General features: G+C 39.7%; 2 protein-coding genes across 12 annotated transcripts in view; one reads left to right on the top strand and one right to left on the bottom strand.

Annotated features, from left to right (window-relative positions):
- The first annotated feature begins 1072 nt into the window (after positions 1 to 1072).
- Positions 1073 to 8936, top strand: SRI (sorcin). Its single transcript, XM_026098635.2, has 8 exons — positions 1073 to 1227; positions 2282 to 2365; positions 4851 to 4920; positions 5620 to 5663; positions 6714 to 6861; positions 7025 to 7138; positions 7865 to 7923; positions 8621 to 8936. Exons 1-8 carry the CDS (start codon positions 1177 to 1179, stop codon positions 8645 to 8647), a joined length of 597 nt encoding a protein of 198 aa, XP_025954420.1. The 5' UTR covers positions 1073 to 1176; the 3' UTR covers positions 8648 to 8936.
- Positions 8937 to 11940: 3004 nt separating this feature from the next.
- Positions 11941 to 26013, bottom strand: part of ADAM22 (ADAM metallopeptidase domain 22) — a 143476-nt gene continuing 129403 nt past the window's right edge. For 9 of the 11 annotated variants that reach the window (XM_064506016.1, XM_064506018.1, XM_064506020.1 and 6 more), the window contains 2 exons: positions 19800 to 19923; positions 18716 to 18868 (listed from right to left, as the gene is read on the bottom strand). In XM_064506016.1, the coding sequence (XP_064362086.1) occupies positions 18848 to 18868; positions 19800 to 19923 (145 nt within the window). In that variant the 3' untranslated portion in view covers positions 18716 to 18847. Of the gene's footprint in view, positions 18869 to 19799; positions 19924 to 26013 lie in introns of all 11 variants that reach the window. The other 2 variants (XM_064506021.1, XM_064506022.1) reach the window with 2 other exon arrangements.

Below are 26013 nucleotides of genomic sequence, written 5' to 3'. Positions count from 1 at the left end.
GGATCAGAAAAGTGGAGGACGTGTTTAGCATAACAAACAAATGCAATCTGTGATATATGCACAAAGAACAAACTAACGAGCTTATGGGCTTTATTGTCTTGCCTTTTTATAAATCATGGATGGGTGATTTAAAAGTAATTTGAGATCGACCTATACAAATGGTTCATTATTTAACATTTCCAGGGCTTTCTAAATGACTTAGTGGATAACAGCATGACAAAGAAGACTACATTTGCCAAAAAGGTCGTCTATCAGCGTGTCCAGCTGTACTGCGGGCTCCTGCATGATTTCTGCTGACTGATACTGTAAGTTGCCCGCATCAGCGTGAAGCCTTTTGGCATTACGCTGCCGCTCACTCGGATGTACAGCTTCTTTTTTAACCGCACGTTGGTGACCACAGGTGCCATTTCGCGGTGTGTGTCTCAGAGCTGGTGACAGGGGCACTGCAGCACTCTCAGGGTTCAGGACGAACTTAAGCTGCTCCCACTCGTCTCTGTCCCGGGACGCAGCGCAGCCGGTCCCGGCACAGGAACACGGAAGAGCTGGGTAGCGCAACCGGATCCTCCTAAACACGTATTATACTCCTAGTCTGCGGAACACCTTTCTTGCCTTGTTGGGCATCAGTAACTCGCAACGGGGTCTGATTTTCAGCCATAACTTCAGTTGCCACAAGACCTCGTCGACCGACGCGGCCCAGGAGGGCCCGCACCCCCCGGCCCTACGCAGCGCCGCCGGCAGGCGACCAAACGGCGCCCGGACCCCGCTCCCCGCCGCGCTGCCGAGGCAAAGGCGAGGGGAAACGGGGGACCGAGGCTGGGGCCCAGTGAGCGCCGGCGGCCCCTGGCAGCCCCGACCGCAGCCGGAGGCAACGCGCCGCCGCATCCGCCGCCGCCCGGAGGAGCCGCCCCCGGGCCGGCGGTCCGTACCACGCGGGCAGGGCTGGGGGGAGCCCCTCAGCTGCCGGCGGCACCGTGTCGCGCTGCCGCGGCGCCCGGGGCGAGGGGCAGACGGGCGGCCGCTTGCTTGTGGCGGGTGGCCAGGCCCGGAGCGGCGGGCAGGCAGGGGGTCCTCTCCGGAGCCTGCCAGCCCGCCCCCGTCCCCCCCGTCTGGCCGAGTGGTTCCGCCCGGGCGCTGGCCGGGCGGTAGCGCAGGCGGCGGGGCCGGTGCCGGCGGACCATGGCGTACCCGGGGCAGCCCGCCGCTGCCGGCGGCTACTATCAGGGCGGGGTGAGCAAGCGGCGCCGCGCGGCTGGGCCGCAGCGCGCGGGTGGCGGGGCAGCCTGGCTGGGCAGCCTGGCTGGGGCAGGGCCTCCGGGGCGCGGAGCTGGGCGCCGTGCGTCAGAGGGGGGTCGTTTAACGAGCTCTCCGCGGCCTTAGGGGCGGCCAGCTGGAGCGGGGGGGGTGGTGTCTGGACCGCGGCCGGGGCTCGCGCGGGCCGTTGCTTTGCGGCCGGCCGGGACCGGGGCGCCGCTCCCCTCCGCTCCGCCGGCTGGCGGCGCCCCCGGGGCGGGGGCGGGCCGGGCCGCGGGAGCCCGGAGGCCTGCGGCTACGAAACTCCCCGCCGCGGCTGGGCGCTCCCTGCGGATCGGGCGGCCCCCGAGTGAGGAGGTCCCGTGGGCAAGGTCTCGCTCGTCGCGGGGTCACTAAATGGCTGTACGCCGTGGAAGAGCAAGTTATATCTGCTCAGAACTCCAGGCTTCTCAGAAAAAGGAAAAAAAAAAAGTAAAAGCTCGTTGATCCTGCAAAAGACGGGTATAAACACTGTTACACTTCAGTTGGTAATTTGTTCAACTCAAGATTAATTCGTGTCATTCCACCACATTTCTGTTAAGAATCAATACTGCAGAAAAAATCCTCAGACCGTAATATAAGCACATATTTTCTTCCAGGTGTTTTCCCTAGAGATCTGTTTTGCTTTAGCTTTCTTGAAGGGCAAAAAAAAAAATTTTGCAGGGCCTTAGAAACAGCCTATCTTCGGGAGCCCGTTTTGCGCTGGTAGTAGACTGTAAAGTTTAAGCTTGATGAGGTACGGCACACTGCTCAGTCAGCAGATGGATCCAGCGCAAGGTTTTACATTGATGTGCTTAAATTATAAAAAGTGGGTATACCAAGATTGCATTCTTTTTTTAAAAGAAATTTCTTTTTTTTTTTTTTGGTTGATATGACTTTTACATGTGTATATAAAAACACAAATTGATTCTTAAGTACAAGCATTACAGTTTCTTACAGTTAACTGAATCATTCATTTATATTTAATTAACTTTCTGCTTGATTTCTGAAGTATGGAGGAGCTCCTGGAGGACCAGCATTCCCTGGACAACCTCAGGATCCTTTGTATGGTTATTTTGCTGCAGTAGCTGGGCAGGTAAACTTTTAAAATGTTATTTATTTATTGAGACTGTTTGTCCTGGGGAATAATTTCTGCCTTAGCTTTGGGGGAGAGGACTGCCCAACGTCTGTAGTAGGGAGAACTCTATTTTTTGAGTCTTTGAAAAAGCAGATTTGTTTTACTTAGTCCTTCTACTAAAGTGTGCCAGAACTGTAGAAGAGCTAGTTAGCATTAGTTGGACTATGTAGTTACTATACAGGAACTATACAGTTATGTGAAATGTAGCAACTGAGTTTTAGCTCAGTCCTTGGTTAGGGAATGCTGTCAGCTTCAGGAAAAAGAAGCCAGAAGCCTCCTGGAAACATCAGCTGTGGAGGTGGCCGTACTATGAACAGGAAAAACTAATAAGGAAGAGATTGTTATGCGATAAAGTGGCTTAATGGAGTCACAGATGGAATAGCAGTCTTCAGTTGTGCCAATATCTGAGTTTGGTTGTTTGATAGGGTGGAGGGTGTGCACAATGTTGATTTTAGGCCTCTGTTTCTTTCTTTCTTGTTGTCTGTTACTATATTTTAAATTTCTTTCCTGTAATTTTGTGTCATCGAGTTAGTACATCTCTTAAATACTTCCTTATTTGTAGGAATCATTACTTATTAAAATAACATTTCAAAAACAACCCAGCTTATCCATGGAATCAGAAGGGTCTGTTTCATTGAGTACTAGATGTCCAGATGTAAAAATCCTGTAAGGAGACAGTGAAATGGAACAGATAAAATATCAATTGCCTTTGTAACGATCCATGCAAGTATGTAAAAAGCCAAATCTCACAGCTTTGAGGAAGTACTTATTACAGAATTCATACAGCTTTTGGTTATGGCCTACTGTTCTCTCTGTGATGCTTTTTCACTTAAATAATATATAATGTCATCCCTGAGCTTTCTATGAAATAGTTTATAACAGAAATTTTGTCCTAGATTTAAGGAGTTCATTTAATTGTTTATGAAAAAAGTCAAAAGTATTGTTTCAAATTTTTATTAAATGCACTGAATCTATCTTTGTGAGAACTGATAATTTTCTTACTAAGTTTGTTTACAAAGCGCCTATGCTGGGTATAGTTTAATTCTTAAGTTCTGCTTTTAAAAAAGAAGAAAAAAAAGAAAAGGGAAAGGCAGAGATGTTTTTTGGTAATGTTAATCATCCAGATCCTGCCTTTGTCTCAGAATGCACAAGCACTTTAAAGAGATTTGCTGCTTAATATGCATGGCTAATTCAGATCGTATTTTGAAATTTTCTTGTAAATATAATGTTTTTATTACATCTGTATAGTTAGGGCTGGTAGAGTAGATTGGAAACCATTCTGGTTTTAGCAGTCATTAATGTTATATAAAATCAAAATATTACTGCTCTTTTTTCAGACCTTGTCAAATGTCATATAGTATAATAATTACGTGCTATATCCTATTAGAATCATACTTTGTTTCTGAAAGTTACCTGGCTATACCATTGTGACCAGTCCATTTAGTAGCATATCCCAGTTAAAAAAAAAAATGTTTACTGGATTTAAAAACCTTAGGAAAATGCTGAGGCAAATAAATTTGTTTCAAATATAAGGCAACTGTTGTTTTCGTATCTAATGCTTTACATTAAAACCGCATCATTTTGCGTTCTTTAATGTAAAGCATTAAACAGACTACAAAAAAGTTGCACCGTTTTTGATGTCTGCAGATATAATGCACCATCTTTGAATGAGGTCAAATTATTGTCACACTGTCTATGAACTAAGGTTCATGTTGTGGGTGTGAGGAGTGTGACCTAGAATTCCAGCTCTGCTTTTGACAGCTCATTCCTTCTATGACTTGGCAGTTGTTTTCTCTGTTTCCCTTCCAAAGCATCTCTCTCAGAGTCATTCATATTCAAAATTGCACAGATAGGTATCTTCTCTGTTTGGGTTTTTTTTTTTTTTTTATGTGGTTGTATAACAACTTACTATTCCCAAACAACCCTTTTTTAAATTTGTCAATCTTAACTCTGCCTTGGGAAGAAGGCATGTATGATCTGTGGTCCAGGTTTCCTACTGTAGCAATGAGATCATATACCTTTAATCTAAAGTGAAAGTAACACCTATTAACTTGAAATTAGCACTTTGAGCAGAGCTGAGTTTCTGTAGAAGATTTTGTGCCTTGGTTCACTTCATTCTCAATTAGATGCTACCAATATTTTATGCAATTTAAAAAAAAGGAAAGTTTAGAGCAAAGCTACTGCCAATCCTGATTATTTTTGAGTGCTTAAAGTTGCTACATGTGAAAGCTAATGTATGTTGCAACAGTGTCAACTAAAGAAACACTATTAGAGATACAAATTATAAAAGGCAGTTTCTGTCATTTATCAGAGACAGGCAATCAGTTCTGTTTTGTAAGGATAATTGGTTTAATCCCACTGCCCATTCCCAGTGGGTACTGGGAATAAACAAACTGGAAGAGGAAGTTAAAACTCTAGCTAATATATCTTCTGTTATCAAAAGGATGGACAAATAGATGCTGATGAGCTACAGAGATGTCTGACCCAGTCAGGGATTGCAGGAGCATATAAACGTAAGTCAACAAACAAAATACTCCCAGCCCTAAAGTATGCTTATTCTTATTACATCTACTAGAAAAAGCATGTAGTTGTGCTTTCTGCAAAGTGTTTTTTTGTTTGCATGGTAAAAGGGCTTTCTTGGCATGTGGACTACTTTCAAATGTAAAATCTCTGTACTTAGAACTTCCCTTCTGCACCTGGTTAGTTCCCCACTGCTCAGCTGTGGAGCTGAAGAACTGGTTTGTTTTATAATAGATGGGCAATTCTTAAAAAAGTGTTTTGTTTTATTTTGAAATTGAGCTTTGATATTGACAAAGAATTCTGTGGCGGAACTCCTCTGTCAGGGTGCTTAGCATTTGATTTACAAAATTGAGTTTCTGTGAGTAAAGCTGGTTTGCTCAAGTGATTTCTATGGTGAAACAAAAATAACCACTTTGATTGAAACCCAAAACTTTTAGGATTAAGTTAAGAGCCCATTAATTTTATTTATAATTTCAGTAGTCTCCAGATTGTGTATTGTCAGTGTTTTTGACAAGTCATGATTAGAAGCTCTTACTTGGATCAAAACATGGTATGGCTATATACAGTAGAAGCAATTATTTAATATATTATATGAATGTTATAATAAGCAATTTTAATCTTTATATAAACAAAATTGAAAATGAGTCATTCTTTTAATACAGCTGTTATTTTTCTTTTTTTAATTTAAATAGCTTTCAACTTAGAGACTTGCAGACTCATGATCTCGATGCTGGATGTATCCTTTATTATGAAATGTAAACATTTTTACGTGACATGAACAAAGATAAGACAGTGTTTGAAAGTTGGGAAATGCTTTCTAATTCACATTCAGACCTTAGTTCATATGTATTATAATCAGGTATGACTGTGAACAACAAGATTCCTTTCTTATTCTGTTTGCAGGATGAAATAATAATTCTAATAAATGAGGCTGTCAGGGGTTGACCTTTTACAACAAGTAGTATGTCTCTGAGTCTTAGGAACTGTTTCTCCATTGAATGTGTAAGGAGTCAGGTCTGGCAGCTCAGAACAGAGGTTCATGGGAATCACTTATTGTGCTTTTAAAATTGGACACCATTGTAGATGTCCTAATGAATTTAAGCATATGTACACAGGCTGAATATAATCTAAGGCCTCCTAAATCCTGTTCCTTGCATGAATCAGGTTCAGGTACCTTAGGAGGATGGTATATGGCATTCAGCAGTGAAAGACTTAGGTATATAGTGCAAGCTTAGAACCTTTGAAGACTTTTAGTTAAAACTTAAAGTGTAATGTTCAAATGTTTTTCTGTTTAAAAAAAAAAGTAGACATGAAAGTGGAAGGGCTGTGAAAAACTTGCTTAGAATAACAGAGAGCTGATGTTATTCTAACTTCATATTTTTATTTGGCATCTGTTTTATTTCAGATATATGTGTTATCGATAACAACTGCACTACAGTGAGTAAAGAGAGGATAGCCAGCTAAGTTACATTCAGAAAGAGCAAATAGTTTTATAAGGTTTCACTGAGGAAAAAGTGGAGAGAGAGTGATTTCTCTGACCTTTGGTCAGAAGTATTGTCTGTCTGTGCTGTGGGATGCTCTAGTTAGTTTTCTATGAGAAGAAATAATAACAATAATAAGAAGAAATAATAACAATAAAATATTGATAATAGCCTCAGGGTATCTTTTATTTCCCAGACTTTAAGAGTTTTGAACCACAGATGATAAAAATACTAATTTCTATTAAACAGAGGGGTTTTTTTTAATTTTGGAAGCTAAGAATCTTTTTTCTTAGCTTTGGAATCAGAGAGATATGTCTGGTACGCTGGGATTTAATGAGTTTAAAGAACTCTGGGCTGTGGTCAATGGCTGGAGGCAACACTTCATGAGTTTTGACAGCGATAGAAGTGGCACAGTGGATCGTCAAGAACTAGAGAAAGCCTTGACAAATATGGGTAAGTTGTGAAATTTTCTAGCTTTTAACACTGATGCTGACTCACAGCTTTTCCCAGCACCTGTTAAAGTCCCGCAGTAACTGTCACGTATTTCCAATAAAAATTGTGTTAGATTGTGTTAGCTCACCTGTCATTTCAATGTGGACTATTTTCTTTCAAATAGGATTTAGATTGAGCCCACAGGCAGTGACAGCAATCACAAGGCGATACAGCACCCGTGGAAAGATTACATTTGATGATTACATTGCCTGCTGTGTAAAACTCAGAGCTCTCACTGGTATGTTGATTATGGCCTTGTTAATGGCATCTCCATAACAGATTTTTGTTTAATAAAATCTGATTACTCAGGATTACTCAGGCATCTCAGGTTCAACTTTAACTTTTATGTAACACAAAATAGGTTTCTTTCAATGGAGTTTACAGGCAGAACTGGTACAATTATAGAATCTGGTTATTTAAGTCCCCATTGAAAAAGAGACTTAAAATTAATGTAGGATTTATTCCAGAGATTAGAAAAGTTTTCAAAATTGGGAAACTGTTTATTAACAGAACATAAAGGGTGGGAGGGACACTGTCAATGTTAAGTGATAAATAGGAAGATTTATCATACATCTTGTATATGATAAATACGAAGATTAAGAACTGGAAATTAAGTCTTCAAATGAATTGTAATGTTCTTCATGAGCTCTCATCCCTGTGATTTTCTTTTATTTCCTTGCTTCCATTTTGCTCTGCCTTAATTCTCCCTTTTGTTCCTTCTTGGAACCTTGAACCTTTTGTTTTACTTTGGAATGAAATTCAAGAAGGTGAGAAGTACGTAATTACGAGGAGTAATATAAACTATGGGCTAGTCTTCTGATACTACAAAAGACAACTTGCAATAGGGTGTGGCCAAATCTAAAATGAAAGTACAATACATTTTAAAAAATAAAAGAAAAAAATTGATTAACTGTAATTCTTCTTAACTGATTTCTGTACTTATTTTTTAAATACATCTTTGCAGAATGTTTTAGAAGAAGGGATGCATCTCAGCAAGGTTTTGTGAACTTCCAGTATGATGATGTAAGTAAACTTTAAGGAATCATTTAAACTTATTGGGTAGAACTGAAAAAAACCTAAAAACTAAAACTGAAGAGAAACAGTAATGATTTCAGTTTGTGTTTGTATTCCCTACTGTTATGGTACTACCCGAGAGCCTGAAGATCCTGTTTTTCTTTCGATCAGCTCTTCTTTTGGAATTGAGCTAGGTAGAAGAATTGGAGTCAAATCTTCTCTCTCAAAGTTTTTACATATTTTGCAGAGGTTTATTTAAATTTCATTGTGCATTTTGTCAGGGCTCCCGATGGTTTAAGAGCATCTAGGCAGGTACACTGCCCTTCATACTCAGCTTCTCTCTTACACAGTTACCTGTACACATGCCCACATGGACACAGACACACACTTTTTTAAGGCTTAGTAGGCATTTTGTGGGGGAGGGATTCTAATCAGTCAGGTTTGTAGGACTTGGCTTCTTGACTGCACCTGTGTGAGAAAACAAGAACAGTAAGGTGAAGTAATTCCTGGGTTTATCTGTTGTTGTTAAGGAAGTGCTTTGTTGTAAATTAAGTATTAGCTAATTTTCATATTTAGCTTTAAAGCTTTGTTGTTCATGGACTGAACATGATTACAAGAAAAGAGTAGTGATAATAGGTATTTTAGGAGAAAAAGAGAAAACTTGTTCTGTATCGTACATTTAATAAATGGTTATTATTTTTTTCAGTTCATACAGTGTGTAATGAGCATCTAAGTCAAAAAGAAGGAAGCCATGGATAATCACAATTACCATTCCAGTTTGTCTTTTGCTTTGCCAAAAGTTACCATGATCGTGTATCTTAATATTGTAATTTGCATATTTTATAACATTACTGAATTATGAGCTTGCCTTTATTCAGTTTTAATAATGAATATAAACTAATAATGTACTGTCATCTTTAACTTTCAACCTCTGACTATTAAAGATTTTTTTATTTTACATAAACTTGTAAGTCAGTCTGTATAACTCAAATTATGTGGACAGTAAATTTTTCTGTAATGTATTTACTTCTGACTTTGTATGATTCACTAAAAGCAGTTCCTGGAATGCAACTTATCTTGTTTCTGACTTAAACAGTATCATGTGGATGATGATACATAAGATGATACATATTCTTTTGTCTTTCACAGCATAAGGCAGATGTACAAATAGAAAGAGTTAGCTTTTAGAGTCATCATTTTACTGTGATCTGTTAGAACATCAGTAAATTGAAGTTGCTTGTTTTGACAGCTAGGCATTTTTGGGATGAAATCAGTGGCATCAGGCACTAAGTGTAAATTGACCTTATTAGAACTTCTTTTAAGCAGGGATGTGTAGAAACATAGCACAGAACTCTTTCAACAGGGTAGTCTTGTTTACAGTGCTTTTATTCCAGAAAAATTATCATTCTGTTTGTGTCTGTACGTAAAACACTTCTAAATGTTTTAAAAACTACTCACTGTCAGTTTAATATATAAAAGTCCCTCTTAACTATGAACTTTGAATCTGTCAGACTACAGTTACATGTAAATTAATGTTTCTATCTCCTTCACAAGTATTCTTCCTGCCTTTATACAAGGACCAAAACCCACTTTGAAAAACTCTTACCCATCTATTTCAGATCACAGCATGTAATTACCTCTGCTGTGGACCTTACATAAGGGCAGCTACAGAAGAGCAAGACTTCTTGGCCTGAGATTTTCCAGGGCAAAAAAGATTGAATTTATAATAGAAATAAAAACAGTCAGGTTTTCTTTTTTGGGGGAAGAGAAGAATGTTAGAGGGAGAAGCATAAATATATGGAGTTAGTTGAACCTTTTTTCCAGTGAAATGAGTTCTTGGAATTTTGGTTAATTTTTGTCATTTCTGCCTGCCACAGAAGAATGATAGATGATTTTTTCCTAGCTTTACTGATGCAAAGAATGCCAGATTCATGCTGTTAGAAGAATTGTATTTCTTATCATAGTGGTTTAGGGCACTTTTGGCAGAGGCACACTTCTGGGGAGGAGCCTTTGCCCTTGGGAATGAAAACAAAAAGTAAGTGTGTATGAAAGCAAAAAGTAACTGTGTCACTGGACAAACAATGGAAATAATTCTCAGGGCAGAAGGCTTGCTGGAAGATGTGATTTTAAAACTTCTTCAGCTGAGAATAGCGTGGAATGCCAATCTCTAGTTTCTTAAGCTATAAATACAAATTGGGCTGGTACCACCTGAAGAAGCAAATAGTGCTTACTTCTTAAAATCAAAATCTTTTGTATAATGCTTTTAGTTTCATTTTAGAGGCTAGTTCTTTCTGCTATGAAAAATGAATTTTAAAGGCATGGACATGGTTGTACTTCCACATTCTGACTGTTGTACACTGTTTTGTTGCATGTAAAGTTGGGAAACAGACTTTGAATGTTACCAAGAGCCTTTCTAACATAACAACCGAAATCTAGATGCAGAGGTTTGACTTAAGTAGCCAGCAGCAGTTCTGCTGTAGTTCAGAACTTTTATAGCTTAAAAACTAAGAAGGAAAGTGTGCAGCAAAAGGCCATTCTTTCTGTAGGATTTTGATTAGACCATTTTGCACAAATGCAGTAGTATTCAGTATCCTTACACCTTAAAAATGAGGAGACTCTTTTTTACCAAAACTCATTACTTGCACAACTTTTATCTCAACATTTATCTCATACTTAGTTATGTTTCTGAAACTACTGATGACTACGCGAAGGAAAACATTACACTCTTGTGATGTAGTTTACTAGATGGTCTGAGACCCCCAGAAGTTCCACAGTCCATTATAGGTATAAAGTTATGCTATAGATAATGAGACATACTGATAAAATAATATGTGGGAGTAAAATCGCACCTGCATAGCTTGGCTTAAAAACTGTGTTTAGTTGATGTGGACTGGGATGTAAAATAGTTCAGTTTATTAAAACAAGAGTTATTGTGGAAGTAGGTAAGTATAATACTTTGTTTCCCAAAATACAAAGGAGGTGAGGATTTGGTAGGATAATCACTATTTGTCCAATTTTTTTATATTTACTTTTTAAGTGAGGGGCCATAACTAACGTCTATAGCACTGAAAGAAGAGTAGAATGTTGCTGAGGCCCAGCAACAAATACTCCAAGTTTTCTTCCTCAGTTTACTTCCCCAGGCAGAATTACTATTTTAGTGCTGACCAACTACTGGGCTGCAAAAGGCTGCAAGAACAACTATGATATGACCCAACATGTTTTTTTTCATGGATCTTCTTAGAAACACAAGGAAACCTGTAAAACAAAGAGCTCCAAAACCAGGAATGAATTCTAGTTAACCAAAGGAAGAGTTGCATTTTGTTGTCCATAAACATTTCAAAAATCTGGGGACTGAGATGTTAGATCATCTTTCTTGTCTATACAGATATAAACTGAGCTAATAAATATGATTACTATTGACTGACTTTAAGCATATGCTGTTATATTACTAAAAATACTTGAAAACTATGCAAAAATGGCTTACCTATTAAGAGTACATTCAGCAAGCAAGTTGAAGATACAATCTGGTTGCTTTAGAGAGAGAGAGTTATCTCTAACTTAAGTGTTTCCCTTTCCCAAAAGGCATGTGGAGAAGGATCTCTATATGATTGCAAGTGGGATGGCTGCTCTTGACTTTCATGCAAATTGGGAATAGTTTGGCTGCTGTAGACTTGGTTCTATGCAATAGTAGTCTGTAGTCTACAGGAATACATGATTTTGGTTACTATTAATAGGAAAAAAGAATTCACACACTCTTCTAGGTTGCCCTCAGACATGCAAAACTGAGGAACAATAATTTCAGATTTATTACAGTGGGAACTTAAGCCAAAGCTTCAGAAGCTCACAGGATCATTTTCACATCTGCAGTTTAAAAAAGTGCAGAATAATACCTTCTGGATTCTTTTACTATCCATTATCACTTTTTCCCATGCATTCAGTGCCACTTTCTAAAGAGGACTTTAAAATAGGGTATAGAAGTGCTAAATGTAAAGAAAGACTTGCAAGAACAAAATACACATGAGAATCTTTGTCATTGAAAGTCACTTTACTGATGTTACAATATGTTAGTAACATTGAAAACCACAGGCATTTGTATTAAATACTCTCATAGAAGTGGATAGTGTGATGCTGTTATTAAAAGTGAGCAGGAATTTAGAACCCCAAATTACAATGATTTCATTTTATAAAAAGCAACATTTTGTTTAGCTACATGAAAGCCAGATTCATTCACTTCAACAGCCCAATGCCTGTAATGTTTATGACAAAAATATCACACTCAAAGCTACAAAGTTGTAAATTGCAATGCTTCATTTTGGTGTTTGTCAAAATCTTTTGTTTCTATTATGTCATGTAAGAGTTTTTAAAGGGTTTTAACTAGCAAAGACAACAATATGATGTAGATTGACTGTTTTTGCTAACGTTAGCCCAGTCCCAGTGGTGAAACAAGATTCTCCTTATCTCTCTAAGCATTTTACCAAGGGGCTAGCATCAGTGAAAAAATAGATAGCTTTTTCTTACAGCAATGCCCAAGATCAACATTAGCACAAAATGAAGCAGGCAGAGCCAATTGATATATACTACCTCAAAAGCTTTGCTGAAAGAACTGGTCATACTGTAAATAGTGTTTTCTCCAGCAGATTAAAAATTCTGTAATGCTTTGCTATTCTGAAAAAAATATTTTGCATTTATGCAACAATAAAAATAAGTATTGTATTCTATATAAAACACTACATATTGTAATATATCTTTACCCTTAAGAAAAAAAATCAGGTTATATATTCACAGTTTGAATATGTTCTGGACTGTATTTCCAAGCATAAAATATGCAGATTCTCTACACAGGCAGTGAGCAGGAGTCCTTGTACCAATAATCAAAATAAATCAGCATTTACTGTTATACAGAGCCTTACAATATTGCATGATTAGCTGCTAGCACCACTCTACTTACAAGGTCAGTCAGGCCTATATACAGGAATTTCTAATTTGGTTGTAAAAATAGACTCTCCATGCTAAACTTAGAATATATACGGTCTTAAGGCCTCAAGTTAATCTTTTTTAACCAAAACTTTATTTTTTTTAATCAGAGGAATACAGAAACAAACAGAAAAAAATTAGCTTGTTGCTTTGAAACTTTATGCTTCAGTAATTAAAAATAGTGTAAGACATCTATTCTTCTCCCTTTAGGAAACATGTTTTTTAATTGCTTTTCTCCTCTTATTTTCCCCAATCTTCCTTATCTCATTCTGAGTAATATTGTAATTATGGCCTGTCTACATAGCAGAAATTTTCTAAAGTTCGGTCACCTAAAGTGATGTTGAAACTGGTGTGGATTTGATTTTAGAGATTTAAAAACACCAGACCTGGCTACATGAGCCAATTTTAAAGTCAGGTACAAAGTTTCTCAAGTGTGAGAGAACAAACACCTTCCTGTGTTCTGAACTTGTTTTCACTGCTTGTTTTGGTTACTTGTCTCAGATATCATATTGATGTTGACCACTATAGGGTTTTTTCTAAAGAGCTGAAGAAAACAGTTGTGGAATGACAAGATACCACCTGCTGGCTCTGAGAGCTGCTTCTTTCCAAAGCTTTAGTTTATATCAGCATCGATACTTGAGTCACCAAAAATATTCTTCATAAACTAACTTGGAAAATACTCAGCCCAAAAGAGTTTTTCAGTGTAGATGGACCAGCAAGTATTACCTGATTTCCTAGCATACTGTGAGAGTGCTTTTTATATTGCAACTATGTCTTCACAATCAGTTCACTGTTTTCTTCTCTCCTGATATATTAGCCTAATAGTTATGTCCACATAGGAACTTTTCTCCACCATGCAATCCCAGGACAATAAACTGCACATACATGTGCCATTTACTTGTATTTGTCTTCAGGAAAAAGCCAAAATCAAAATGAAAGCCAAATCCCATACTGCCCAATAGATGTCACAGGATTTGGAAGCCATGCAACTAGAGGGGCATCAGCAGTCAGATGGACAATCTATTCTGGGCCAAAAAGATGGCTTCAGAGACCAGAATGCTCAAGCTCTTAAAATGAGTTACCAACCTCACATTGTGGTTGATGAAAGTGGCTCACAGAGTTTGCTAATGACATGGATATTCAGATAGCTCAGAGGAAGAAATGGATGATCTTGAGCCTTGGAATAGGGGAAACAGGAGAACACAGCACAGCTTTTAGGTTATCTGAGTGAGTGATTCAAGCAACTCATCCTTTGAAAATGGTAGAGGACAAGAAAAACACAGGATGATTGACACACCAAATGCTGAACCAGTGTAAACTGCAAATGAGATATGAGGCTCTATCAACACACTAGCAAGAGCAAGAAATATATTTACAGCACCATAAACAGCACTGAAAAGACCTTATCCAGGACATCATGTGGAAGGGTTTCCACCTTTCTAGCACCTTTGTAACATTGGCTTCTCAGTTGCTTGATCTTAGCCAACAAACACACAAGGCTCCTAGTGGATGCCACTACCCTTCATGGAAATGCTTTCTGGAGAGGGGGAGTGGGTAGGAAGATGGAAGAGAAGAGGAGCTTGCCTAGTTTTAAGCTGGAGTTCAGTAAGTTTGTTTACAACAGCTGGGTACGGGACTCGGTGACAAAGCAAGTCGTAAGAGCAAACCTGTTATTCCATGTGACTGTGGAGTCTTCTAATTGTTTCACTTTACATCCTATCAGCAAAGGCAAACATCACATGTTCTCATAACCTGGCAGATCATTAATCATCCTCTGCACAGCCACAATACTAAGCAGTGAAATGATTGCAAATTTGGTCAGAAGTATATGCATACTTGCCATAGCACATGTAGCTATTCTCAGCCCTGGTTTTGAAAACAGTCATTGCATTAATGTTGACAGGACAATCTAGTTCATTTAAAATCAGCAATGGTGATTCAGATAAGAGGACTCAGGTACATATTAGCTGTTGACACAGGGTTTTTTTCTTATTTTAATTCTGGCTATAGCCCAACTGCTCATTTGATTGTTAGCACAATCAAAAGTATTTAATGAGTGCATCAGCTTAGCAGGTTCAAGATCTCATAAATCAAGAACAAAACTCTTAAATCATTTAGAAGTAGCTATCTTTAAAGACATATGTCACATTTCAAATCACATAATTGGCAAGTAGTGACTTGTAAGTTCACAATTTATGCAAAGATATGCTATATAGTAATGAACAGCCTCTTTAAAAACTAAAACTATTCATATTATAACAATAATATAACAAATGTACATGTAAATTATCAATCAATCACAACCATTTCTGGTGTACTGCCTAAATATGTTCCTCAAAAGTCTACAGTATGGATTACTGAAGTTCTTAACAAATCCAGACTAAGCAGGTAAACTTTGAACTGTAAAATGATGTTATCATACTGCAGCATTATTATTTGGATATAATCTCTAATTTTTTTTTTATCTCCATCAGTTAATCATATTATTAACCTTATTTTAAATTATACAAGATTCTTCTCCCACATGCTGAAATACTTAACACTAACTTAAGTAAGTATCGCTTATCCTGCAAGTCCTATGCTAACATGGACAACTACTCATAATGTGTTGGAGATGAACTGATGACCTCCCCACTTCAACGAATATCTACAACATAGCTGGCACAAACTAGTTCATTTCTTAGAAGTGGGAAAAGAAAGATTAAAACCAGCAAATAAAAGCCTGACTCTGAATGAATCAGCATGACTGAACTACCTCACTGACAACACAATCACACCATTTTACACTGGATGAGGTATTATGCGGCAATTTAATATTGCTATTGCCAGTGTAACTGTAACTACTGTGGTTAAATAAAAATATTTGCAATCTCCAGGGTTACTAATCCGGCAGTTTTCAAACACACTACATTTTAAAAGTAGAAAACGATAGAACGTAACCACCAAACAACTTCTCTCTTTGACCTCCACTGGCTTTAGAGGCTCACACAGCCCTACAAGTTCAGGTTTTGTGCAACAACTTAATGTCTCCAAGTTATCAACTCAATGCAAAATTCCCTGCAGAACAGTTTTGCAAAAGACCAAGTTTCATGATGTTCTCACTCTCTTGACCCCATTCAAGTGAAAGTCAGTATTTATTTAATTTAAAGTCAGTGCTCACTAGATTTCCAGTCACTGCGTATCTCCAAATGCGAGAGTGACTGTTAAAATTAATGTACGCACATAACTGTATCATCAAATGCTAGGAATGAATGATACCAAAACAAGAGAGAAGCTGAAAGTACATAGTACATTGAAAATACAGTCAGGAGGGTGATTCGTTTTTGAAACAACAAGCTATGAACATTACACAAACAGCCAGTATGTTACATTCAGTTCTGTCTGCCAAATCTTGCTGCTTCTTGATAAGGGAAAGGGAAGAGTAAAGGATGATAAATATGAAATAGCCACAAAAATTTAACAGGATTATTCAAAATCACATGCTAGTTTGTATTCAAACAAAGTATCGTAAAAGGCACATGATAAACAGTCCGGTTACTAAGGACAAGACACTAATATGGAAGGAAAACACAGCTTCCAGGCGACAGAGTAACATAGAGGCTATCAGGTTAGTGTAATTTCCTAATCTGGGTGAACTGCTTGAGGGTCCAGTTCAAAGTCCAGTGAAATCAATAAAAGACTTATACTGACTTCAAGTGATTATGGCTCAGGCCCTAAATTTCATGAACTATACACTAGCAACCATCTTTAATCCAGCTACCTACATTCAAATTAAATCTTTGCAAAAAAATATTCTTCAGTGCTGACAGATATTTACTCTTCACGAAAGTGCAGAATCTTTTCCTAAAGCAAGGAGAAGTGACAGGCTCCTTCCAGATGTTCTGGCTGTGTACACTGTCCTCCCTCATTTGTACTCCCCCTAAATACTTACCAGAACCTTGTGACTGTGAAGGAAATCATTTCAACTTCAAGGCCAGTATTTTGTTATAATCCAGCACACAATCTAATCATAAAATATTGTGCATCTAAAAATCTCACATACTTTACAGCTGCTGACATCTTCAAAAATTTCTTAATTTAACCTTATATATATTTGACTTTATTGAGAGATGTAAAAGTTAAAAAAAAATATATTAAAAGGCTGCGAGTGTTGGGTCCACTTACTAAAGGAAATACATGTAAGAGGTAGAAGATTCAGAAACACCTTGGATGCTCCTGTCATAATAACATCTAATTGTTCATACGGCTAAAGGGCAAGGTATTCTGCTGCACTTTACAGAAACAGAAGTTTTATTCTGTAATGTTACTACCTGAGGCTATGAATTTGTCACTTCTGGAGAGCTGGAGAATTATAAACTGATTTAATATGGCCCATTTTTCTCACCGAATGAAAACTTCCTATCAAAAGACCACATTTATTTTACAATATCCTTTAGAAGTCTCAGATACTAGAAATCAAAGAGCAATGTATTATTCAGCCTTTAACACACGGACTGCTGGCAGTCAGACTAACACCACCCGTTTATGCATGAGATCAGCAAAAGGCGTTTTATTTCCAGGATTTTTTTTTTTTTTTTTTTTTTTTTTGGTGGCTAAATTCGCTTGTACTCAGTTTAAGGCCCAAATAAACTGTAAAATTGTAAAGGGGATTTCAGGGACAGGAGGCACAGTATTCTAACGCATAGTAAAGGAGATGCCAGTAACAAATACAAATTAAAAATAGTAAGGAAACTGGCTACTTGCCCAGCATTTTTATTTTCTAGTGTGGTGAAATCATTACGCCTCTCATAAGCTACACCTTGCCCTCTAAAATGTGTCTGAAATGCTTTACCAAATATGTAAGTCTCACCAAAAGGACTTGACATCACCACAGTCTGAACTGACTGCTTAGAAGTATTCCCAAATTTCCAGTAAGTTTGTACTCAACATTAGTTAAAGACTCTTTCTCTGTTGTCTGCAGAATTAGTCTCGGTTACAGCTGTGTGAGGACATACTAGTCACCATATCGAGCAACGCATTTTGGCTGGTTCCTTTGATGATGATGTAAGACAAAGTGTCACTGTGCTCTGATTTCCGCATTCTACGATACAATTGAGATTGTCAGTTACTTAAAAGATAGTGTAGATTTTGGTCAAACACCAGTTTCTGAGACACACATTTTTACAGTACTGTATCTTCTGTATATGCAAAGTTGTCTGCTCATAATATTAAAAAAATTGAAGTGTGATGATGTTAGTCATGACTGTTTCTTTAGGCATTTGGCAAAATATACTTATGTGTAACAGCTATTTTTGACATTATCAAATGTTTACATATATACAATCTGTATTCTGAGATTATAAACACATAAAGTAAAAAAAAAAGGATATAATCCTTGTTTGTTTGAAGTTTATGTAAAATATTTGCCTTTCAAAGCTTGAGATCCTGTCACAAAAATCCTATTTCTTACTCCTGCATGCTAATTTCTACTACAGTATGTTGTTTTTCCCTTACATGTGGAAAGTAAAGAACACAAGGTTCATGCATACGGCGTATATGTTTACATCGGCTGCATTCTTCAGCGCACTCATTCTCAGTCCTGGTTTGATCTAATTTGCAACTGCATTAAACCGAAGAAAAACCTCGGTTACTTGGGACTTGTAAATTGACTGCAGCTGTAATTCTCTGTAAGTGTATTTGTCATCATGTGGAAGAGCCATGTCACATCCAGTCTAATTATCCCCTGTTAACTTTTATGATTTTGGTTGTTCTTTACATCAAAATCATAAAATTCTAGTCAACAAAAAAGGACTGCTTTTTCCCTTCCAAACGAGAGGAGGTTGTCACCGCGATCGCCGGTGTCTCTGTTGATCTTTCAGATTGTCTGAAGAGCAGATGAATGTGCAACGACTCAGTGATGCTGAGTTCCTATAAAATCTGCAGTAAACAGTGCTGATGTCACCCCGGGGAGCCAGTGGACCTAAATGGAAGTCTCCCAGAGCTGCAGAGGGAACAAAGGGAACACAAACAGGTTACCAAAGAAAAAAAACAGGCTGTTACCTAAGCAGTGTTAAGAGCTTGCTTGAGGAATTGCATCTACTTTGCCTGGGTCACAAATGACAGGCAGGTCGGTCTCATCCTGGCCTCGAGTGGTAACTGTTCAGATCGCAGTCAGCAGATTAATTGGGAACGTTTCGGCAAGGCTTGCTGAGACTCCAAAAGCAAATTTCGTTGATTTTCTGGTTACTCAAGGATCTGCTAGGGCCACGCTGGCTTGACACAAAGAAAGCAAAGGCCAACATCGCCCTGCGGCAGCAGCTGCAGCCCTCCCGGGCCTGACGCCAGGCTGCACTGCACACTGCAGGGCCTGTTCCAGCCGCTCCTGCCGGCCCGGGCGCGGGGCAGCCTCAGGGCACGAGGCTGCAAAGTCCTCCCACGTCCAGACCAGCTTCATGAAGCACCACCACGTTTTACTTAACTGCGACTGATGTACCTTTACGTAACGCTGGAGGGTAACTCTGCAACAGCCCAGCCGGGACGCTCGCGGCTGGGTCGGGCGTCCCCAGAGGAGCTAACGGAGCAGAGCCAGGAGCACCCCAGCTCAGGGGCTGCCCGTCCTCCACGGCCACCAGCCTAGCCCAAAGGCCGCCCGCGTTACCCACTGCCAGGCAGGCTTCAGACTTGACAGAGGACAAGTAGTTAAATCCTGGGCTCCAGGCAGTTTTGAGAGCAACCTTAGCAGACAGCTGCAAACGCAGCCACTGAGGCTGCTCTGACCTGTGCCAGAGGCTCAGCCTTCAGCAACTTCTGGAGTTAGAGATATGAAGGAAAAGCCGCTTTTGCTCTCAGTGTTACTCAGAGACGCTGGTCTGCCATGCCTTCCTTTTGAAAAACTACCATCAAATCAAGTCACTGACAAAACACATGCATACCCTGGCACTTTGCCTGTTAGCTTTCTTCTCCTCGTCAGGAAGTGGTGGCATCGGGTAAGGGTATTTTCTGCTGGAAGCAATAGATCCAGTGGATGAAGAAGGAGACTTTGCAGGAGAAAGTGTCCTGAGATGTTGAAACACACGAAATAAATGCGATGTCTTTGGGTCCTAGCACTGCAACAGCAACTGCCATTACTCTGAAGCTTGGTTCAGAACCAAGTGTTTACTGTGGTTTACTATTAGCTCAATATTGTGAGGGAGTAAAAGTTGATAGATCAGTAGTCTAAAATTTCATGACTATAAATGAAGGTATTTATAGCTTTCAGGAACACTGGAAGAAAAATTAAAATTCCTACCACTTATTAGAACTGTATTGTATAATTAATGATTTCTTAAGCTGCTTTATATAGTACTATAACTAATCACTATAAAATTAACAAATCAAAACTGCAATAGAATAAACAGAGAACTGAAAGAAAGACATGGCATTATGAAGCCTCACTAGAAACAGTAGTAGTATAAAGACAAGCTGAACAATGTCTTCTGCCAGTGGATGAATAAACGACAATCAGTCATCAGTGTCTTTGTATATATCTTAACACACCTCATATATTGATACAAACATAGCAAATAAACTTACTATTCTATAACAACACATTAATTTACACAAATGCATGCACTTAGAGGCCAAACTGTTAGTTGTGAAGTAACAAAGGCATATACAAAGTGCTAATAACAAATTATTAAACATGCAAGCATCATACAGTGCATATTGTTCCAGCCAAAGAAAGAGTCTGATGAGAATATACAAAAATGGACTGATTAGTCAGTAGCAATCAGCATTTCTGTACAAGGTGAGTAGAGTAAGCAGTAGCAAGTAAATGTTTGTATCACATGAAAGGTATTCTTTTCATGTCAATAAGGCATCAGCACATTATTGACTAAAATTTTATACCCCAAAAAACTCTTATGCTTCTGTTTTGAGATTCTGCACTTTTCCCACTTGAGAGGTTTCTATCAGGCTCTAAATATGGGCAGTATAAAAGGAAAAAAAGCCTCGAAATAGAAAACTTGAGCTACCCTGGCTTTTTTGTTCTGTTTTGCAGACTGAGGGCATTTTTCAAAGGAGGCCTTCCCCTAGTGTGGGCACATCACCCAGACACCCTCTGAGCACTTTTACCTAAAATCTTCTGATTTTAAAATGTCCCTGGGGAAGCAGTTTATACTCGGTTCCAAGGCAATCAAAAACCTCTCAAACACAGCAAGGGGCTGTTTTGCACAGGTGTGGACCCAGTGATGAGCTGTTAACAACATCACTGGTATCAAGGTGCAAGAGAAGCCACCCGGGCAGCAGCCCCCACCCCACAGTAGCAGCTGTAGGATCCCGTGCTTTAACCTAGGGACCGGCAGGTATGGGGCTCTTCTGCGTCTGGAATTGTTTTATATCTCTATTAATTAAGTGAAATTCTTTTACCTTTAAATAATTATTCTTTCATTTTAGACTACTGCATCATTTTATTGTGTCTGTAACCCCCTGTGACAGCACACTCTTTTGTCCCCCATATAAACAATGATTGATGGTAGTCACGAGCAACAGGGTGTCAATGGAAATTATATGGTGACAGCTCCCCACAGTGCTCTAACGCCTCATGTTGTAGCCTTTTGAAGAGCGTATCTTCAGCACATGCATTTTGAGCACCCAGTGAGATGAACTGGACACACGTGAAAGTTTTCAGGAAGAAAATTTAAACAGCTACTGCAGTATAAAAGAAGGCATTCACATTTCACAGCATCACAAATCTGGGCACCAAACTGCACAGGCTGCATAACAATTTTTTTCTTTTTTTTAATATATAAAAAAGTTCCTGACAGTGCTCAGTGCTCTGCTGTTGACTACACGAGTCCTCTCATCTGCAGCCACATTTGGACTGATAAGGATTCCTAACACTCAAACTATTACTAGATCCAGAATTAAAAAAATCAGAGGAGAGAATGAGGCGGGGAAGACAAAGAGGGTAGAATTTACAGATTATCAATAATCCCAATTATTTACTAATTTTGCCCAACAGCTGTAGTAGGATTTAAGATCTTCATGTCTAAACTTGTAACGAGGCACTTGAAAATTAAAGAAGGGGACTGAGGGTGTGAGACTCGGCGGAGTACTCTCCACAAGGGAGCTGTTTGCTCACCCAGGTACCAGCTGGGAGGCGGTGTGCAGGATGACAGCACCAGCACCCCATCCCTCGGCACCCCATCCCTTGTGCCACAGCCAGGCACCACGTCGCCTCCCACGTGTCCCGACTGCTCCTGCCAGTCACTCTGACAGGCCAGACAAGCCCCAGTGAGGGGGAAAGCCATGGGAGGGCCCTCTACCTGTCCATCAGCCCAGGTGACCCCAGAAGGAGTTGTATCTCCCTGAGGATGGGGCACCTTGAGCACTTTCTCTGTACAGCGGGCACCTAAGCAGGATCCTCACTGAGCCTGGAGTCAGGGAGCTTTGCGCCACAACCCAAAACCTAACCAGCACAATCTGGCCAGGTTTTTCCATGAAAGAGGAAGAAATCATAATTAGAATCAGTGCTCAAAGGAAGTCTGTGAAGCCATCATACTTAAAAGAAGTTGCACAGAAGAAAGTTGGGGGGCAGACGTCTCACAAGAGATCTGTGATTAGCTAGTCATGGATATTAGATATCTATTTCTCACTTAACGCTAGGTATCTAGAGCACAGGCATCTGGGTGAAAGAGTCTACAAATGAGCATGAGCAGAGAGCATGACTAAATGGCTAAATTTGTATTGCTGAATCACCAATGGATGGTACCTACAACTTTGCACTGCAGTCAGCGGAGGCCTCCAAGATGACTGACTAAGACCAAACATCTAACTTTTAGATCACTAAGCTGGTGGTGAGAGAGAAGAAACCACTTTCTGACACAATTGTGGAATTTTATCTGAAAGACTATACGGAACAGTTTTTAAAAGATTTGGAGGAAACAGAGAACAAATTATCCCTAATGGCAGTGCTTTTAAAAACATCAGTTCAAAACCCATGCAAACACACCCAAGAAAGATTTTGAAGCCCAGACCCCCACAGTAGCTTGCCTATGTTTTGCACATGTGACTTATTTGCACGGAGCTGCTAGCCTGTGTGGGCACACCTACGGCCAGTCTGGGAACAGTATGTCCATCCTCCTCCAGCAGGTTGCAGTTTACGCCCCTAATCCATTGAGAATGCAGTTGCACACTTAAAGAAATGACCATGCCCTCCCCTCACATGCCCTAACCACTTATTTCTGCTACACATTTATGCACTGGTTTTTGCCATCTTTAGCGCCATCTACTGAGACTGTGGAAACCTACCACTACTCAAGCGCATGCTCACAGCGCTTAAAATCCATCTTATATGACAAGTCGAGTTGGCTGGTTTTTTTAATCACCTTTCAGGTTCTGCCCTGCAATTGTGTATGTGCTGTGTATCCCAGATTTACATGTACTTTAAATGAGAGAGAGCCAGAAACGACCTTTCTCATTTACAGGGTGGAAAAAGGACAGCATTCAGGGACACTTGCGGGTAATGCCAGGGTTAAAGGTAGGCAAAACTTTGCAGTTCGGGTTAGGGTTGGCTTCCATTTAGCTTTCACGGGGGTGTTAGTGCTCCTGATATCACATCCATTAGCTTCCCTGTCAAATGTTGCTTCCACCTGAACCCACATGAGAAACCAGAAATACAGACTGATAGCCAGGCTGCATTTGGTCTTATGCACTCTGTGACAGAATTTCAGAGATTCTACTCTCAACCCCAAATGAAGCCATGCACCTCAGTGTGTTTTAACAACTTTTGTTTCTGACCAGAAGGCAAGATCTAGTGGCTATGTTGTGCCTTTCCTTCCATTCTTGAAGCTGGAACTAACAGTGCATCATACTGGGTTTCAGAGCAAAATGCTGCAGAAGCTGTAGGACATTTCTATGTGCTCTTGCAGGCAGATGTCTGCTTACTCTGCCTTCTCTTGACCGAAACTGAGAGAAAGTTGGCCCAAAAGAGACAGTGTTGAAATGCCACTTGGCCATACAACTAAATGTCTTGTGACCTCCTCAAATGCCATTTTAGTCAAATTCAAGGCAGGTGGCCCTGACAGATTTTACTTGTTCATGTACTATGTTTCCTTCTGTTTTGTGAACTGAATTAATTTAATGAAATTCATTTTAAACTCAACCTGGCTAAAACAGGTGAAGCCTGAGTGTTGATACTATCAGACTGTTCTGACATTTGCTTATCTGTATTCAGCTCTGCCTACACTATTATCAGTCTACATTAGCCTACATGAGGATTTTACAGTCTCTTATGGGCACTGATATGGCTAAACATTTTAAATGCAGTTCCTTTCAAAAAATATACTTGCATCCAAGTTTCCTCAGGAAGTGAAGGCTATGAAGAAGTGCAGCAGCAAAAGAGCAGCTTGCTTCTGGGGGAACTGCAGACCAGGCAACAGCCCCAGATGGAAGAGCTTCATTTTAAGCACCGCACAGGCCTGCTCCCAAAAGCAAGCAATCCCACACTTTCACAAATTCCTCTGCTTAATTCCTGAGATGAAATGCATATCCTGTTGATGTCAGTAGGCTTTTTGCCATTGGCTACCAATAAGGCCAATACTTTGCTTTAGCTGTAATCACAAAAACTCTCTCCTGAAGGAGCAGAGCTTCCTAAGAGAAGGCTGCCTTCGCAGCAGCTTTCTTCAACAGTGAGGCTCCACATCAGCTATGGATCCTGCAAGCAGAGCTTGCGAGAAAGGGCGACAAAGCCGCCTTTCCCCAGGAATCCGGGTGTCGCATCTTGTTATTCTGGACAAGATTAGGATGACTCTGAACTGCCTGTTGCCTTCGGTGGTGAGGGGCTTAAACTGACAGAGCTTTCCAGTAACTGCAGTTCATTATAGCAACTGGAAGGTCAAAGGAGACCACTAAAATTTAAGAAGGCTAAGACAAATTCTTGAGAGAAAGGAACAGCAAGAGAGGAACTTTTTCTTTTCTAAAGCACAGTCTAAAACTGCCTCAGAGAAACAGGGAGATAATGGTCTGTCATGACTATGCCCTGTCTGCTGGATGCTCACAGAGTAAGGCAATGGATGTGGCAGACAGGCCATTTGGCTGTGCAGCAGAACTAAATCTGGCGTAATGATCAGCTGAGGAGGCAGAGAAGAAATCAAGGAAGAAGAAAGCAAGAGTACCAAAGCACAGAAAAATATGACAGAAATGCATAGCCTATTGTCTCCTGCCCACCATGCCCCTTGGCAATGCCTTCTTGGTACTGGACAGCTATTTTTCCTCTGGGCATGTGTCCTGGATCTTCAGCTAAAAAATCTGTTTTATTTGTAAATTATTTTTACTTTTATACGCTGCCATAGAATCTAGGTTACTGTAATTTTTTGCATTAACTTAGGCAGCTATGTGCTCCTTCTAGTCTTTTTTGTCTATAATTATCTACAGAAATGCCACATTTTGGAATTCTAACAGTTGATTTCCTCATACCATCATGGTTCCTGAGCTTTTCAAAATTTAGTAAGGATATGAAGTAATCCTCAAGTATATTTTGTAAGGTCAGTCTGCACATACACCACTGCAGTTGGCAGTAACAAAAACACACAGTGGAATCACACCTGCACAACAGTGAATTTCCTTCAACAGCTAGCGGTGAGACTCAAGAAGATATTCACTACCTGGAATCTGGCCACGCTCTGAACTGGAGGATTTTTCTGCCTCCCCCAGACCTTCCACAAAGAAATATAAATTTAGGGCAAAACTATGATTTGCCCTTGCAATGTATTGTGGGAGAAGTAGCCTGCTTCTGGCTGCAGATCCCTAACAGACTACTTTCTCCTTGTAATAAAAAGTGAAATCAGGAAAAGGTTTCCTGCTTGGGTTTATTACTAGAGTTATGCAGCTACATCCTGGCACTTACTCAGACTGTAAAATTAAAATCTAGCCTAGACTTTAAGCAGGGAAATGAGATTTTTCTTTACAGATCTTAGTTTCTTATATAAGGGAATTCCACAGGTGGGAGCTTTCTGGCACCACAGACATCAGCTATGATGATTATTATTAATAAAAAGTAATTATACAGAGATACCCATTAGACTTGTAGACTAGAAAAAAATGGTAACTAGGACACTAAGTGTCAGGGAGGCAAATTTTGGTTCATGTAGGTTTTTTAAGCTGATG

This window comes from Dromaius novaehollandiae, chromosome 2 (genome assembly GCF_036370855.1).
Source record: "Dromaius novaehollandiae isolate bDroNov1 chromosome 2, bDroNov1.hap1, whole genome shotgun sequence".
Lineage (NCBI taxonomy): Eukaryota > Metazoa > Chordata > Aves > Casuariiformes > Dromaiidae > Dromaius > Dromaius novaehollandiae.
This window is presented reverse-complemented; position numbering and strand designations above follow the sequence as displayed.